The 17,719-nt window shown below is 55.5% G+C and overlaps 1 protein-coding gene across 1 annotated transcript; it reads right to left on the bottom strand.

Moving 5' to 3' along the window:
• Positions 1 to 341: 341 nt before the first annotated feature.
• On the bottom strand, positions 342 to 12,629 carry CYTIP (cytohesin 1 interacting protein). Its single transcript, XM_065841240.2, has 8 exons — positions 11,351 to 12,629; positions 8,837 to 8,886; positions 8,467 to 8,521; positions 5,940 to 6,042; positions 5,714 to 5,807; positions 5,040 to 5,109; positions 2,421 to 2,487; positions 342 to 1,441 (listed from the first exon to the last, which is right to left on the bottom strand). The coding sequence occupies exons 1-8, from the start codon at positions 11,495 to 11,497 to the stop codon at positions 972 to 974; spliced, it is 1,056 nt and encodes a 351-aa protein (XP_065697312.1). The 5' UTR covers positions 11,498 to 12,629; the 3' UTR covers positions 342 to 971.
• Positions 12,630 to 17,719: the final 5,090 nt, after the last annotated feature.

Below are 17,719 nucleotides of genomic sequence, written 5' to 3'. Positions count from 1 at the left end.
CTACAGATGTCAGTACAGATTCTGCTGGCTTAGCAAGGTCCATTAATTAGAGAAGTTTTGGGAAGAGGTTGTTGTAATTTGGGGTTGATCTCAGAGTGAAGCTGTCTGGTTCAGCCTGAGGTTTCTGAAAGGACCAGGAAATGCTGCCGCAGCAGGACCTGAGCGGTGAGCGGCCGCACCGCCTGCCTGCTCTAAACACGGATGAGTCACACCAGGGATTTAAATCACATTGTAAATTCTTCCAATTGCATTCAAACAACACAATTCGGTTGCTCGGGCTGAAGGAACAGCCTATTTCTGTGTTGTCTGAGAGGGAAGTGAGATGTGTCTTTTTCCTCGTCTACGCCCGTATTTACTAAATCAGGTCAGATAAGCTGTGGGGTTAACCCCGCTGCCGAGGGCTCTGCTCCTGGAGACGCTCCAGCTGAACCCCCAGGGCCCTCAGCCGCTCCCATCACACTTGTGGCCCAGCCCCTCACCAGCTCCGTTCCCTTCTCTCAACTCGCTCCAGCACCTCAAGGCCTTTCTTGTAACATCTCACAACGTTCCTGCCCAGGGTCTCCTCTGTCATATGTTCTGGGCTCTGTGCTCTTCCTAATGGGACTCTGTCACCGGTTTTAGTAGAAGCATTTGCTTTATTAAAGACCTTTGGAAGACTATGGCTTCGCTAACAGGAAATAAATAGCTATTAATTTTGCATTCAATTAAAAACTGTTATTAACATCTAAGTATGCTGCGGAAGTTCTGCGCAGGTCCCTCACGTTTCAGGGTTAGTCATTTTTCACGTTAATGAAGAGGTCCACAGTGTGCTCAGATTAAAGACTAGAACAGAGGTTTGCCAGCGCGGCGGTGCTGCTGGCGGGAGGGCTGCCCCACAGCGCCCGGTGCCACCCTCCGTGGGGCCGGGGAGCTGCTGCCCCGTCCCGGCCCACGCAGCCGCCCACGTGCCATCAGCGGTGACACGAGCCATGTCACACCCGACTCTCTTCCTCTTCCACCGCCCGGTGAAGGCCTGGAATGAATCTCAAAAGATGCTTTCGGACGCTGGATCTCCTGCTTTTCCGCGGGAGGGTCCCGAAACTGCTGGTGCAGCTGCTTCCCTCCCAGAGCGGGGACATGGAGCCGCTGCTGGCCAGGCTGATGCTGCGGTTCCTGCGCAGGGGGGACCGGCCGCCCGCGCTGTCCCCGTCCCTGGGCAGGAAGCAGTCGTCGTCCACGCTGGACTGGCGGCTCAGGCTCTCCGCGGCCGAGTCCTCGAAGGCTCCGCTCTGGGAGAAGCTGTCCTCGCTGCCCAGCGTCATGGAGCTCAGCCGGCTGCGGGAGCTGCTCTCGCTGGAGAAACGAGGCTTCCTCGGACAGAGGGGTCCTGCCGTGCCACAGCCACCCGGCCACGGCTCCTCCAGCTCTGGTGTGCCCAGCAGAGCCGTGTCAGTCACCTCCCCTGCAAGCAGAAGCCAGAGAGGACAGTTATTTACCAGCATCTTCTCAGGACCAGCAAGCAGGAGAGCTGAGCCATGGTGGCAGAGGGAAACACCATGTCATGGTGGCACAGGGACACGCCATGCCGTGGTGGCACAGGGACACGCCATGCGGTGGTGGCACAGGGACACGCCATGCGGTGGTGGCACAGGGACACGCCATGCGGTAGTGGCACAGGGACACACCATGTGGTAGTGGCACAAAGACACACCATGCCGTGGTGGCACAGGGACACACCATGCGGTGGTGGCACAAAGCTACACCATGCGGTGGTGGCACAAAGATACACCATGCCATAGTGGCCTAGGGACATGCCATGCCATGGTGACACAGGGACACATCATGCGGTGGTGGCACAGGGACACACCATGCCGTGGTGGCACAGGGACACATCATGCGGTGGTGGCACAGGGACACATCATGCCGTGGTGGCACAGGGACACATCATGCCGTGGTGGCACAGGGACACGCCATGCCATGGTGGCACAGTGACACACCATGCCATGGTGGCACAGTGACACACCATGCCGTGGTGGCACAGTGACACACCATGCCGTGGTGGCACGGGTAGACACCATGCCCAGCATCTCAGCACAGGGAGCAGCCCCGCACCCTGCTGGGCGCTGGTCCCGGCTCTGGGTGCTCTCTAACCCCCTGCCTCCCCACACATGCACAGTCAAAGCTGCCTCCTGGCCACCCATAGGAAAACAAACATGCAAACAAAAGTCTGCCCTGTTAAAACAAGAATGGAAAGAACTTTGCAACCCACATCAGCTCCTTTCCTAGAACTCACGCAAAACCCATCCCAGGGCCAGCCCCGTGCCTTCCTTAACAGGGGAAAACGAAAGCAAACGAGAATCAGATTAAAGCCTTGCTTTTTCCTGATCAGAGCGCGTTTGGGACTCGGCAGCGCTGCGGTTCCCCCGGAAAGGCGGACGTACCGTGCAGCAAGCGCTGCTCCTGCACCAGCAGCGAGCGCAGCTCCACCCACTTCTGCTGCAGGGCTTGCTGCGGGGAGAAACAGACGGTCACGGACACTTGTGAAGGAAACGGCGTAGTCAGAAAGTACAGTTCACCCGCAGGAAGCACTCGTCTGTCTCTCCTTTGGCTGAGACAATTTTCCCAGAGTTAGCAAAGTCCTTCAGAAAGCACATCCCTGCTCGCGTCCCGCACGCTGGGGGTGAGGCACTGCGCGCATCGCCTTGGAAAAGCAGAAGCCTGAAATCTGGGGAGCGTGCTGCTCGCCATCAGCCTTAAACCACCCCTGGCCCCCAGTAAAGAGCCTTAAACCACCCCTAGCCCCCAGTAAAGAGCCTTAAACCACCCCTGGCCCCCAGTAAAGAGCCTTAAACCACCCCTAGCCCCCAGTAATGAGCCTTAAACCACCCCTGACCCCCAGTAAAGAGCCTTAAACCACCCCTAGACCCCAGTAAAGAGCCTTAAACCACCCCTGACCCCCAGTAAAGAGCCTTAAACCACCCCTAGACTCCAGTAAAGAGCCTTAAACCACCCCTAGACCCCAGTAAAGAGCCTTAAACCACCCCTAGCCCCCAGTAAAACCTCACAACCTCCGAGTGCTGCCCGCCAGTCAACTGCTAGCAGCGTTTTCCTTTCCCTCTGTTGCCCATCAGCTTTTGGTGTGAAAATAAACTATTGCATAGTTGATTAAAAATAAAACAAACCAAACCAAAACAGAGCAGCCAAACCCAACGACAGCCCTGCGGTGAGCCCTGCCTGGAGACGGTGACGGCAGGCGCTCCCCAGTGACGCGCCTGCGCCCCGTGCACCTCAGGCACGTGGCAAGGCACGCGTTGCTAAACCCAGACTGACCAGGCCAAGCTTGCAGGGGCAATCCTGCTGTTGCATTCACATTTTTTCCCTTTTCCACATTTTGGAAAAGCCACTCACAAAATGAAGCCCAGGGCCGCTTTTAAGGACAGTTACTCCAGAGGCGTTTGCTGCTATAGTCTCTACACAGTACCGAACAAAGCAGTTCTTAGAAGATTACGATTCAACCAAAGCTAGGAAATTGTACACAAGAGATGCTGAGTAGTTGCCCAGAGATTTTCTTTTATCTTATCTTCATCTGGGCCCAACCAAACCAGCAGTAACTTCCTAGTCCTGGTTTCTCCCATCTCATCAAGCCCGAGAGCGGCGAGGCTGCCGGGGGCCGGGTCCCCGCGCCGCCCGTCTCGCCGTGGCCGCAGCGGTTGGCAGTGGCGGAGCACGCCCTGCCTGGGCACCGGAGCTATGGGCAGAATGAGGCTCTTTCTGCCGCAGCCGCACGGGCGTGGGAGCGCAGGACCGGGCGCACACCCGCGTTTCACAGTTGTCACAGAGGTTCAGCGCTTCTGGGAAACAGCTCTTAGCTAGAAACTCCCCTTGTGAAACACACTTCACAGCAGATTTTGAGATTTTTGCTTTATAATTACCCTGCGAAGGAGGGGGAGAAGCTGTGGGTGGCCCATTTCTGATGGCTTTACCAGTTGTTTCACACAGATTTCTAAGGGACCAGACTGAAGGAGTTGCCATGGAGCACTGAGGGTGGCCGGGGCGGCAGCACCTGCTGCTGCCTTCCCATCGACACGGCGGGGAACCTGGCTCTGGCTCATCTCTCGCTGTCTGGACGAGCCGGGGGTCTCAGTCGAAGCGTGGGTGACCAGGACATCCCCGTACAGCCCAGCACTGCCCCAGCACCGCAGCGCGGTGGGCGTGGGGGACTCCATCCTTTCCTCACCTTCCAGCCCCCATGGCTGATGTTTAGATCACCCACATCATTGATGTCATGCAGCAAATTACAACGCGCTGTGCAAACCACAGTAAATCAACATTGTTTTAAGCGTACAACATACTAAACATGAAATTGCCCCCGTGGCAGGACTTCTGTTTTATAGGTGATGGCACATACGGCAAACCCCGTCCTGCTGCTCAGCTCTGGCAAGCCAAACCCGCTTGGCATGAGGTTTACTTTAGCCAGGCTAATTCTAACACACTTTTTAAAGTGCCATGCTCCTGTGCAGAGGGTTTTGGCACACGGTCAGTGGAGTCCCGGCTTCGGAAAGCCCTGGCGCTTGCAGTGCCGGCGGCTCTGCGGCTGCAGTAGGGCGAGCGGAGGCACATGGGGCACCGGCTCCCCAAAACCGGCCCCCAGACACCGCCAGGGGAGGGCTGGGGACCCGCAGCTCTGTAAGTGGGAGGTGCTGCCAGCACACCAGCCCTCAGCAGCCTGAGCTCCGCTCGGCAAAGCCTGCTTGCCCTCCCTGCTAAATACAGCGTGCACTAAAACGCGCTGCTGCATGGTGCAGGGGAGGGGGCCCACCAGCTGCGCACAGCTGAGGCACACAGATGGGAATACTTAGAGAGATACAGAAATTATTGGGGGGAAAATTACCAAAATCATACAGAAAATATTACAGGGAGCACGGCTGGGGGTGCTGGTGGCAGGGGACACCCGTGTGCCTGTCCCCAGCCAGGACAGCCAGCCCCGGGGACACCCACCTGCCCCATCAGCAACGAATCCCTTTGCATTTGGCAAAGGATTAACTAATTAATTACCTTACCTTCAGTAGCTGCAGCTTGGTCTCCAGTTCCATTTTCCGCAGGAACATGGCCCCGTTGACAGTCTCTAACCTGTAGAGAGCAGGCGACGTTGGCACCGAAGCGAAGAGCAGCACTGAGCACCGCCAGCGATGCTGCCGCGGTGGGCTGTGGTCCTGACAGAGCCCCCTGCACTGCACCACATCGCACCGGACCACAGCATCACACAGCACCACACTGCACTGCACTGCATCGTTGCATCGCATCATTGCACCGCACCATTGCACCGCATCACATTGCACTGCATCATTGCACCGCACCACTGCACCGCATCATTGCACTGCATCATTGCACCGCATCATTGCACCGCACCACATTGCACCGCATCATTGCACCGCACCACATTGCACTGCACCACATTGCACCGCACCACATTGCACCGCACCACATTGCACCGCACCACATTGCACCGCACCACATTGCATCGCACCACATTGCACCGCACCACATTGCACCGCACCACATTGCACCACACCACATTGCACCGCATCATTGCACTGCAACACATTGCACCGCATCATTGCACCGCATCATTGCACTGCACCACATGGTGCCCAGGGAGCAGCCACTGGCACTTCCTCGGCTTCCCACAGAAGAGCCTATCGAGCTAAAACCCATTCGAGGGAGGGATGCCTACCTTAAATAGTTCCCTGAAGACTTTATCAAGTCGACTATTTGCCGGTGACTAAAACCACCAGTGTTCACGCCATTGATGCTGGCGAGGATGTCGCCTGTTGGAGGAACACAGAGGCAAAAATGGGCATCCCCAGCGTGCACACACCTTCCACATGCTCTACAATAAAACTAACCCAGAGAAAAACAAAATAAGGCCACTACAGCAGGAAAAAACCATGAATAGTTACCAATTTGAAGGCCAGAAAGATGGGCAGGACTTTCTTCTTGAATTCTGCAGACACAAGTGCACAGCTCCAGGGAGTAATCGTTCTGGTGTGGAAACCTGATTGTCTGTAAATACCAAAGTGACAGTGTTACTGACACTGAACTCAAGAAAACAATTTGAAAATCCATAGTCTTTTTACACAGTTTTTGAATAAGAAGGCTGTGATGAGCACGGTATGTTATCATACAAGTGAGAACACCAAAATGTTATAACCTAACAATTAGAAATTGCATTCTTATAATAGAGAACGCTGCACGAAGTCAGACTGGTTCCCAACGAGAACCGAAAAGCAAGAAGAGTTGCACCTACTTCTGCTCTTTTGCTCTCTTAAAGTCATTCTCCACACAGGCCCCCGCACCCCCTAAAAAGTGCTTTGTAATCTTGTTTCATACATTCAAATGTACATTAAGTAATTCTGAGTATAAATCTATCATGTGATTATCAGTGCTGATGTGTTTAGAAAACTGCAAAAGTAGGTGATTTGACCTGAGCAGAACTTGCAATGACAGGAAACGTCTTCTCAGTTACATGCAAGTGTCGGTATCTGGCCACATTTTCCTACCCAAATGTAAAACTGAAGCTGCAGTTCCTGAAAACCTCTGACAGGCAGATCTAACCCAGATATCAGGGGTCGTGTTAGATTCGCCCATTTCTCAGTCAGCATGGAATGAGTAGGGGTAAGTGTGGGGTGAATTCAGAGCTTACCTGACCAAACCACATCAATGCCATGATTTCAACCCTAGACCAACAGTAAAACTCTGGGGTAAATAAGGAGCACCAGGTGAAACGGGAGGGTCCTGGAGGACATGCCACTGTGGTCACACTTGCCTTTCTGATATGTTTTGGAGCGGCCAGACTAACCCGCCAACCTGAAAGACTGGGCCAGCTTGAATGGCACGAGCTGGACAAGCAGGATGGGGTTTGTCAGGCCTAACAGAAGCCTCCTGGCCAGAGGGGTGTCCACGTCCCCAGAGACACAGGGAGAGGTGGACATGTCCAGGCACTTCTGAACAGGAGGGTGGACTGGCCTCTGCTGCACCCCCTGCTCCCCACGGGCTGCGGAGGTGGTGGCCGTGGCTTTGGAGGGGACACCTGGATCTGAGGAGGGGACACCTGGATCTGAGGAGGGGACACCTGGATCCGAGGAGGGACAGACCCTACCGGAGCAGCCTGTTGGGAGCCGTACGGCGTCCATCCCGCCCCAGGCCGCGGTCCATGCATGGGAAGCAGGACAAGCTCTGGCGTTCGGCCATCGCTGCAGTTCTCACGAGCTCCCTGCAGATGGTAGACCTGCAGTTCCACATCAGCTCGTTCTGGTTTGCCTAAATTTAACTCGTAGTAACGAAATTACAGCTTCTAAATAACAGTTTATCCTAACTATTGGGCAGATGCTGCCTTTTCATAGCCCAGACCTTCTAGTGAAGTGCTCACGCTGAATGCACGTGCAGGAAGAAAATACGCCAAGAACAATTATTTTCAATCAGAACATCACATATAACAAAAATGTGCCCTGACAATTTATACAAAAGCCCAGTAATTGACTCAATTATCCCCCCTCCTGAAAGCTCTCCACTGTTCGCAGCGGAACGCTCACCCGCTCATTACCCACACAACAACATTTGAAAAAGTTAAGCTCTTCCTAATACACTAATTCCACTGAAAACACTGTTTTCCCTTGGTGCACAGGTACCAGCAAGCGCCCTGGGGATGCCCGGTGCCACAGCCATGGCCACGGGGCCGGGGGGGTCGCGGAACAGGCAGAGCCTGCGCTGCAGCCACCGCCGCTGTCCCCACCATGACATCCCTTTGTCCCCGCCGTTATTTCCCATTTGTAACCAGGGCTTTAGCAGCCCTACTGATCTAAGAGTTGCCTTCCCCACAAAAATCCACAGAACAAGAACCTCCCAGTAGTAGTAACCTCCGGATAAGATTCTGGTTCTCCCGTTTGCTGATTTACTGACTTCTACACCCAAGAGAATTTCTTCCTGTGTCATTTAGCCCCCAAAAGGTCATGTTTAGCAGTTATTTATTAAAAAACATGCCAACACTGTACATCTGCTTCAAAAATACACGTCTTTAGATATGTTAAAGGAGGCAGTAAAACGCCAGTATAAGGTGGGTTTTGAGAGAGGGTTTTTTAATCTTTCTTTTTATACGAAAATAGTCTTACATACCATTCTCCCAAAAATACTCACAGCATCGCCTCTGCCTCACGTTTGGATTTGGTGGAGATTTGTCCTCCCTTCAATGCCCTGACTGGTGAGAAGGCCAGAAATTCTCATCTGTGACCTTTGCCACTAAAAAGCCCTTGGAAATGCACCTTATTTCTGTGTGATTACTGTAAGCCCTTCGGATCCCACGAGGAACTGACCGATACCTTTCTGTGCTCTGGGCTGCGTTAACCTCATTTTGAGGCTGTGGCACTTGAGAGTCTGCACCATATTTTACGAATATTTGTCAAATTAATCAACCCATCATTTAAGTCTTACCTGGATTTCAAAACCAAACGCCTCTTTATCCTCTTTCAGTATGGCCACGAGGTGTCTGCGAGAAGAACAGACAGAGCTCTGTGAACAGCGGGTTCCGCGCTGCCTGCGCTCCGTGTTTCTAACCCAAGCGATGGAGCCGCGTCACCGTCCCCGTCCCCTCCGTGCTCGCGGGTGCCAGAACACTGCAGTGTGCTGCTTTCTCTCTTCGCACCCCAAGTAAATGTCACGACGACTCCTGCACGCCCCAGCTGTTGGCACCACTCTGCATCCACCCTCGTCCCACCGGGGCTGCTAAACGGGAACATTCCCAGGGCACGCTTTTTGTGCAGAATAAGTAAATAGCAGTGATTACAGAAGAACGCCTTCATACCTTTGTGGCCTGGAGGAGTCACCCAAGGAGCTGGATCTGGCTAACGCGAGCTGCAACCAGAAATGGAGTGACAGCGGGTCAGTAGGTCCATGGCTCTTGGAGGCACACGGCCAAAAGCAGCAGTGCCGAGAGAAACCTCTCCCTCCGTCAGCTGAGAGCTGAAACCTCCCAAAGAAGACAAAATGCAGGCACTCGTGCTCCTGTGACACACGGTGACGGGGGACAGCGCCGGGGCCTCTCTCCAACACTGGGGACTCTTCAAAAGGCTAAACCGGCGAGGGCCTGAGGTTCTGAAGGCCGGGGGTTGCCGTAATTCCCCTTAGTGCTGTACCTATTGCCTCGACAGTGCCCGCATCCCATCTCCGCTATGCCAACACTGCACCTTTCTTTTGTACTTCTCCCCCAAATCTGCGGGCATTTATAAACTTGACAGCTATCAGAAGGGCAGAAAGCACGCACGGGTTGAGGGCGCTGCGGACGGTTTTCTCTGCAGCTCCTGGTGGCGGCTGCCTGGCCGCCATCCCTGCAAGACCTGAGCCCAGGGAGCTCTCTGGACGAGCCAGGACCCACGTCACACACTGACTCGCCCCATAATAACAACCCACAAATAAGGAATTACATTATCACTAAAACGTTTGTAGAGTTTAGTGTATAGAGCCAAACGCCTCAGGCTTCAGCTGTGTAAAATCATACCCTGCTGTGACACCTATAGGAACACCTGACTTTGTGAACATGGTGTACCTAGGGAGAGAACAGGGGAAGCGGGAGAGAACACAGGGACAACAACAATGCGCGATGGCAGGTACCCTGGGTACGGTCTGTGCCCGCTGCCCCTGCTGTAATTCATCGCTAACAGCCACCCCACCCCATGCCTTAAGTGCTCAGATATTAGGTACCAGTTTTCCAGTAATACTTTCAGATTCGAATGTGTCTCAAACATTTCCTATTTAGGCTTCTTCACGCTAGACAAATGGACCAAAGCTGGCAATTCACAGCAACAGCGAGGGAGAGTTTCGTGGGAATGCAGTTGCAAACAACAGAAATGGGCACAAATGTGCTGCTCAGCTGTGGGGGAAAATCCCGGACAAGAGAGACAGCCCAGCCAGCCCCAGCAGTTGTAGCAAAATACCCCAAAATCTGAAGGCAATAGCTCATGGTAGGTGCTTTCTGTCAGCATTGCAGAAGAAAGGGCAGCCCAGCCAGGCCGCTGTTTACTGAAGTAAACACGAGTTTAAAGGAACACCCAGACAGCAAGAGCCTCTTTTGACTCACAGCACCACTGTGAATGGAGAAGCAGCGCAGCCGGGCAGGACCGTGCTGTAAAAGCCCTTTGCACACCCCAGCCCCGCAGGCAGGGCCCTCCGAGCTTCCCCCGTCCCGTGCCGCAGGATCGCAGCGCAAGCCCAAAGCCGGGTGATCACCCTTCCAGAACCTGAAACCAGGACCCGCAGGGAACCTGGGCTTTCATCTTTCTAGCACCCGAAATCAGGACCCACGGGGAACCCGGGCTTTCATCCTCTAGGTACCGAAATCTTATCCCGCAGGGAATCTGGGAGGTCATCCCTCTAGCTTACGAGTTCAGGACCTGCAGGGAACCCGGGTGGTCATCCTTCTAGCACCAAACCAGGACCTGCAGGGAACCCGGGTGGTCATCCTTCTAGCACCAAACCAGGACCCGCAGGGAACCCGGGTGGTCATCCTTCTAGCACCAAACCAGGACCCGCAGGGAACCCGGGTGGTCATCCTTCCAGCACCAAACCAGGACCCGCAGGGAACCCGGGTGGTCATCCTTCTAGCACCAAACCAGGACCCGCAGGGAACCCGGGTGGTCATCCTTCTAGCACCAAACCAGGACCCGCAGGGAACCCGGGTGGTCATCCTTCTAGCACCAAACCAGGACCCGCAGGGAACCCGGGTGGTCATCCTTCTAGCACCAAACCAGGACCCGCAGGGAACCCGGGTGGTCATCCTTCCAGCACCAAACCAGGACCCGCAGGGAACCCGGGTGGTCATCCTTCTAGCACCAAACCGGGACCCGCAGGGAACCCGGGTGGTCATCCTTCTAGCACCAAACCGGGACCCGCAGGGAACCCGGGTGGTCATCCTTCCAGCACCAAACCGGGACCCGCAGGGAACCCGGGTGGTCATCCTTCCAGCACCAAACCAGGACCTGCAGGGGACCCGGGTGGTCATCCTTCCAGCACCAAACCAGGACCTGCAGGGGACCCGGGTGGTCATCCTTCTAGCACCAAACCAGGACCCGCAGGGAACCCGGGTGGTCATCCTTCTAGCACCAAACCAGGACCCGCAGGGAACCCGGGTGGTCATCCTTCTAGCACCAAACCAGGACCCGCAGGGAACCCGGGTGGTCATCCTTCCAGCACCAAACCAGGACCCACAGGGAAGCCGGGCGGTCCCTGGGGAGCCTCGGCCGATGCCGCTGGCCCTGTGGCCGCGGGCAGCAAGCGGCTGTGCGGGCAGAGCGGAGCCGCCAGCCCCCGAGCGAGCCCGTACCTGCCTGCGCCCGCGGGGCAGCGTCCCCACGGCGGCGGCCAGGTGCTGCATCCTGCGGCCGTCCGCGGGCAGGGCCGGCTCGTCCCCGGCGCCGCAGCCCGCCAGGTTGGCGTTGTGGTCCTGCTGGACGAGCCTCCGCAGAGCCATGTCGGCCGAAGGGCTTCTACAGCGGTGTTGCCAAACGCTGCGGCATGGCTGAGGAAACTCAAACGCGCCGGCCCCTGCGAGCGATCGCGAGTCGGCGAGCGGAAAGGCAGCCACGTGACTGTGGTTTAGGTGCACATTACGTAAATCTCTCCTAGCAGATCACCAGGGCGCTCGGTATGTGTTGTGCTCATGTGAGAGTTAAGAATTAGGCTTGGTAATTAAAGAAATCTGCTTAATTTTTCCATTCCCGCACACAGTTCTCGCTGAACAGCTTCTTCTCTCTGCAATGTGGTCCTCAAAGCACTACTTGCTGCAGCCTGAACTCAACTTGTTGACTCTCCCACTTGCTCGGCATCCCTTGCATTGCTCAAAATACCTTTTGGCAAAGAGGGAAAAGTAAAGTTTCCTTTGCATGACGGCGTCGGTGTGACTGTGTGGACAGAGAGGGCAGCAGGCACGGCTGGCACCGGCGCAGGAGCCAGGGCAGAGCGGTGCCCCGCAGGGCGCTGAGTTTTGGCAGGGAGCAGCGACCCACGCAGCAAAGCCAGCTGGGGACAAACAGCGAGGCAAACGCAGGGTCCTTGTGCGAGGGGCAGTGCAGGAGGCGCGGGGGGAGCCCGGCTGTGGCTCAGAGCCCCCATCTGCAGAAAACGTAGCAGCTTTCCAGTAAGGGATGGCAAAACAAGCAGAATGAGGTTTTGAAATGAGTGTCATTCAAAAAAAAGAAACCTGTGTCTCCTCTTAGGCTGGAAAGGAGCCCAGGTTTGGCCTGCAGAGCGCTCCAGATCACATCACCATCTTCAGCAGAAACTCAAAGTGAAACAACGAGCGTGGTGGGACGGGCCGTTCATCTGAAAGATATATCAAGTTTAACTCCTAGCACAGGAATTTTTTGTTTGCCTTTTTTTTTTGCATGGCTGATTTTCATCATATTTGTGACACAGTGAGTTTCTTTTCCTCTTCGTGCTTGCCCAGCCCCTGGCTGCACCACCTGAGCGGGGAGGAGCTGCTCCCTCCCCTCCCTGCGCTGGTGACGGTGGCAGCGCTGGCACAGCAGGCAGGACGGCCGCCGGCTGCGCCCCCGCAGCACAGGAGCCATGTCCGTCCGTCCGTCCGTCCACCCCTGTCCTCCCAGGTGCTCTGCCATGCCCGAGGTACAACCAGAACGTATTTCACACACGCGCCAATGTACCTGGATCAATCGTTTGGTGAAGATACTCCTCGCTTTTTTTAAATCTTGTGGTGCCTCACCTTGCCATCAAGCAAAATTCCCACAGTAAAATATTCTGTAAGAATGACAGCAAACAGGATACCATGAGCTGGGTACACTGACCTTGCACAGCCTGTCTCACCTCTTCTGTGGTGCTGGTTCAGAAAAAAAAAGAAAATAAATATTTTTTAAAAAGCAACATATGACGGGGGAAAGCTCTCTCCTCTTGCCTGGGAAAAGAGGGATGTACCGCAGGGTGGCATCTGCACGCTTGCTAAAGCAGCTGAGTAATGCGGGGACTCAGAGCCGCTTCCCCTTTCACAACACCCGCCAAGAGCCCTTGCAAACAAACACGGTGCATTCGGTTCCTCGGAACGCCCTGTGGGTCCGAAACCAGCGACCCAGCTCCCAACAAGCCTGCCAAGTCCAGGCAGACACACAGGTGCCCAGCAGGGCTGCCGGATAACGTTTCTCTTGCACTTGAAACCTCTAACAGGCTGCTACTGTCAGCAGCCGAGCAGTGCGGTGCAATGAATGCACTGTCCCTCCATCCCTCCCGTGTCCAACGTGCCCACAGTGCTGACACACGCTGGGCAGACACCTGGCCCTGGCTCCTCCGGTGATGGACACCAGCCCAGGGAGAGCGGAGGGGAAGAGAAAGGACAGGAGGAGGAGAGGGGGAGAAGGAGGAGAAAGAAGGAGAAGGAGGAGAAAGAAGGAGAAGGAGGAGAAAGAAGGAGAAGGAGGAGAAAGAAGGAGAAGGGGGAGAAGGGGGAGAAGGGGGAGAAGGGGGAGAAAGGGGAGAAAGGGGAGAAAGGGGAGAAAGGGGAGAAAGGGGAGAAAGGGGAGAAAGGGGAGAAAGGGGAGAAAGGGGAGAAGGAAGAGAAGGAAGAGAAGGAGGAGAAGACCCCAGGGAGCTGCTCCTTTGCTCCTCCATGGGGATCCTGGTCAATCCCCACCACTGCCCCTCCACCCCAGAGCTCCCCAACTGTACAGACACCCCAGTTCCCACCATCCCCTCCAGTTCTGCGGTCTGCAGAGGGACCCCCACACATGCAGACCCTGTGCCCCCTTGCAGACACCCCGGCTCTGCTCCATCCGTTTCTCCTTGCATTATACAGCTTCTTTGAGCTACAAAGTTCCAGTTGTTTTGAAAGGAAACCAAAACTGTTGTGACATTAAGGGACTGGTTTTGCATTAAAAGAACTGGATGGAGAACCACAGGCTTAGGAAGGATTTGTATGCGTTTAGTGAAAAGAGAACTGGGTTCTTACATGATCTGGCTAAAAGGGCAACATGACGATGTTCCTGCGAGTTGGTTTAATCTGAATAACCTCACACGTTTTGATACAGGCTGATTTTATCAGAGCACACAAACCCTCCTCGAGACCGTGATGGAATCTGCTGCGTGATTTCACACAGCCTCCGTGTTTTTCAAACAAGGTTTTGTATTGTCATTTTCAGCATACGGACAGACCACAGGAGTTGTCTGAAGCAGCGAGTCCTTTGTACTGCCCAGTTTTGCATTTGACAAGAGCTGGTGAACCATGCAGTGATTCAGAGTAACGGCCCGAGGCCCCAGATGAGCGTCACCCCCACACCTCTGCAGAGCTGCTCATCTGTCCCGGGCTCTTCTCTGCTTTCCTCACCAAAATACCGCTTTTTCAGAACACAGAGGATGTGGAGCACAGGGCTGATCCTGAAGGAGCCGTGAACAACAAGCCTCTTGCTGAGGGTTGGAAATGTCCTGAAAGTCTGGATTCCTGATGCTGCACAGCCTTAGTTTTTGTGATTATATCAGATTTTCAAGCCCTTGCAGAAGTATGAGATAACAATCCCAAGCGATAATCTTGGTGGCTCTTTTATAGCCAGTACATTTCCTGCACCTCTCATTTACCTTACCAAGGAAATCGGGAAGGCGTTTTACAACGAACCAAACATGAGCAACAATCCTGAAACACACCCAATATCTGCACGGTTTGTTTTTATACAAATACATAGCGAGGACTTAGTGCTACATTTAAGGAAAATAAAGGTTGGAGGGAAAAAGAACAATCAAACAAACAAACCCCCCAACCAACCAAGACAAACCCAAAGCTCAGTTTCGCCAGCGCAGCACAGAGGTGCTGAGCACACAGCTGAGCACGCGTGTCTGGTGTGAGCACACAGCCAGATCACTGCCTGCTCGGAACAGATGCTTTGGGAAGTAACCTGCACAGAAAAACCTTTATAAAGGTAATGCAGGGGAAAATCTGTGCGGCGGGTTCCCGAAAGGACGCCCTGCCACCCAGGCTTGCAGCCACAGCAATGGCACAGTGCAATTAAACCGACACCAGAGCACCAAGAGGCAGTCGAACACTTAGTGAAAGAGGAAGAAACTCTGCCTCTGTAGCACAGTAATGCTGCAGCCTACTGACTGGAGAGTGCTTATTTTTGCTACTTTCTCCTCCTTTTCTTTACAGACCACCTACACATTTCCTGGGCTCTCATGAACTCACACACATCCTAAATGCCCACAGCCCATCAGGCTCAGGAAAGAATCAATCAAAACAAGATGCTCGGCAGGTCCCGAGCAGACCCACACTTCTCTGTGCACACACCCCCTAGCTCTTTACACTAATCAGCGCACATGTATACACCCTCCTTCAGCCGCTTTGAAAAAACACAGAAATCTTTAGACTTCAGAAAGAACTTCTGTTACAAAACAAGGCCTTTCTGCACTGCATGCTAAGTTACAGCACGATAAACAGAGACAGGAAACACCAGCGACAGAGCTCGAGGGGAGCAGCATCCTGAGGAATAAAAGAGCAGCGGTTCGTGTCTCGGCAAGGCGTTACATCTGCGTTCACTGCCACCCAGCAGCTGTAAATGCACAGAAAACCCTGGGAGGCCCCCGGAGCAGAGCCCGTGCAGACCTACCTGCCTCCCGGCGCCCGTCCTGCCCTCACACGCGTCCGCGGGCAGGAGCACGGAGCCAGCGCTGGGGACACGGGCAGGGCCCTGCGCCTCCGGGCACGAGAGCCGCCTCTCCTCGTCCGCTGCCAGGCTCGCACCGACGACTCCTGCAGGCTCCCAGGGAGCTGGTTTGCCTAGTTACAAGAAAATTAATAATTAGTCCTCTCTCTTTTAGACACAAATCCTCCACTGAGCAGTTTCTCACCTCTCCCTGTGTGAAAGCCCTTGGCCAAGCCTGCTGCCCAGCTGGGATGCAGCAGACGGGGCGCAGCACCCACATGGGAAAGCACCCGTCTGCTCCTCCTTCCCCAAGGGCTGGGAACAGGATCTCCAGGGCAGCAGGAATCTCTCGCACTGCCGGAGTGCAGTGCTTTGCTCTCCTGGGTGATGGGGACCCACCTGGCGTGGGGCTGGCTGGGGACGGCAGCCGGAGATGCTGCTGCCGGGCTGGGGACCGTTCCAGAGCCACCGCTCACCTTATGGCAGCAGAACCCGCGCTTCACAGCCAGAACCAGCCCTGGCAACTCAAACTTGGGAGAGGGAGAGGGAGAGGGAGAGGGAGAGGGAGAGGGAGAGGGAGAGGGAGAGGGAGAGGGAGAGGGAGAGGGAGAGGGAGAGGGAGAGGGAGAGGGAGAGGGAGAGGGAGAGGGAGAGGGAGAGGGAGAGGGAGAAGGAGAGGGAGAAGGAGAGGGAGAGGGGGAGGGGGAGGGAGAGGGAGAGGGAGAGGGGGAGGGAGAGGGAGAAGGAGAAAGGAGAAAGGAGAAAGGAGAAAGGAGAAAGGAGAAAGGAGAAAGGAGAAAGGAGAAAGGAGAAAGGAGAAGGAGGAGACCCCAGGGAGCTGGGGGTTATCAAAAAGTGAGAGCGTGCTTAAGAACCCACTGTCAGAAAGACCCAACTCACAAGTAACTTCTGATAACACAGTGGTCTTTTTAAGGAAAAAATAAAATCCCACAGTACCCTTCAAAAGCCATGAAAGGCCTGATACTGTTTGGTAGTACTATAGTGTGGTGGATGTCATTTTGACACGCCTTAAATTTGAATACAGCCTGCCTTAAATCGCTAGGTTATGGCTGTGCTAGGGGGATGTTCAAGCAAGCAAAGACTTCAGAATTGAAGTCCTCTGCGTGCATGAGCCTCACGGGCATTTATGGCCCCGCGCAGCTGAGCAGCCGCAGGAGCGGGATGCAGGATGCTGGGTGTGCGAGGAAGGTCGGTGCAGCGCCCAGCCCGCAGCCCTCGGCTGGGACGGAGCGGCGTGCGCGGCAGCTGCTGCTTCCCGTGGGAGGCACAGGGACGTGGGAACACCCCATGCCAGCACCGTGCTCCCCACCTGTTCGGCTCCCGTACCGCAGCATGGGCTCGTCACAGCCGCTCCCCACCTGCTCGGCTCCCGTACCGCAGCATGGGCTCGTCACAGCCGCTCCGTACCTGTTCGGCTCCCGTACCGCAGCATGGGCTCGTCACAGCCGCTCCCCACCTGCTCGGCTCCCGTACCGCAGCATGGGCTCGTCACAGCCGCTCCCCACCTGTTCGGCTCCCGTACCGCAGCATGGGCTCGTCACAGCCGCTCCCCACCTGCTCGGCTCCCGTACCGCAGCCTGGGCTCGTCACAGCCGCTCCCCACCTGCTCGGCTCCCGTACCGCAGCATGGGCTCGTCACAGCCGCTCCCCACCTGTTCGGCTCCCGTACCGCAGCATGGGCTCGTCACAGCCGCTCCCCACCTGTTCGGCTCCCGTACCGCAGCATGGGCTCGTCACAGTCGCTCCCCACCTGTTCGGCTCCCGTACCGCAGCATGGGCTCGTCACAGTCGCTCCCCACCTGATCGGCTCCCGTACCGCAGCATGGGCTCGTCACAGCCGCTCCCCACCTGTTCGGCTCCCGTACCGCAGCATGGGCTCGTCACAGTCGCTCCCCACCTGTTCGGCTCCCGTACCGCAGCATGGGCTTGTCACAGTCGCTCCCCACCTGATCGGCTCCCGTACCGCAGCATGGGCTCGTCACAGCCGCTCCCCACCTGCTCGGCTCCCGTACCGCAGCATGGGCTCGTCACAGCCG

This window comes from Patagioenas fasciata, chromosome 7, assembly GCF_037038585.1.
Source record: "Patagioenas fasciata isolate bPatFas1 chromosome 7, bPatFas1.hap1, whole genome shotgun sequence".
NCBI classification, from domain to species: domain Eukaryota; kingdom Metazoa; phylum Chordata; class Aves; order Columbiformes; family Columbidae; genus Patagioenas; species Patagioenas fasciata.
This window is presented reverse-complemented; position numbering and strand designations above follow the sequence as displayed.

Bases quoted from the DNA above. Each gene is read 5' to 3' on its own strand.
- CYTIP (XM_065841240.2), bottom strand. From the start codon at position 11,497: ATGGCTCTGCGGAGGCTCGTCCAGCAGGACCACAACGCCAACCTGGCG. The intron at 6,043-8,466 runs GTAAGACTTAAA...TGGTATTTACAG, and splicing joins CGTTTGGTTTTGAAATCCAG to ACAATCAGGTTTCCACACCA. The intron at 5,808-5,939 runs GTAACTATTCAT...TTCCTCCAACAG, and splicing joins TCTTTCTGGCCTTCAAATTG to GCGACATCCTCGCCAGCATC.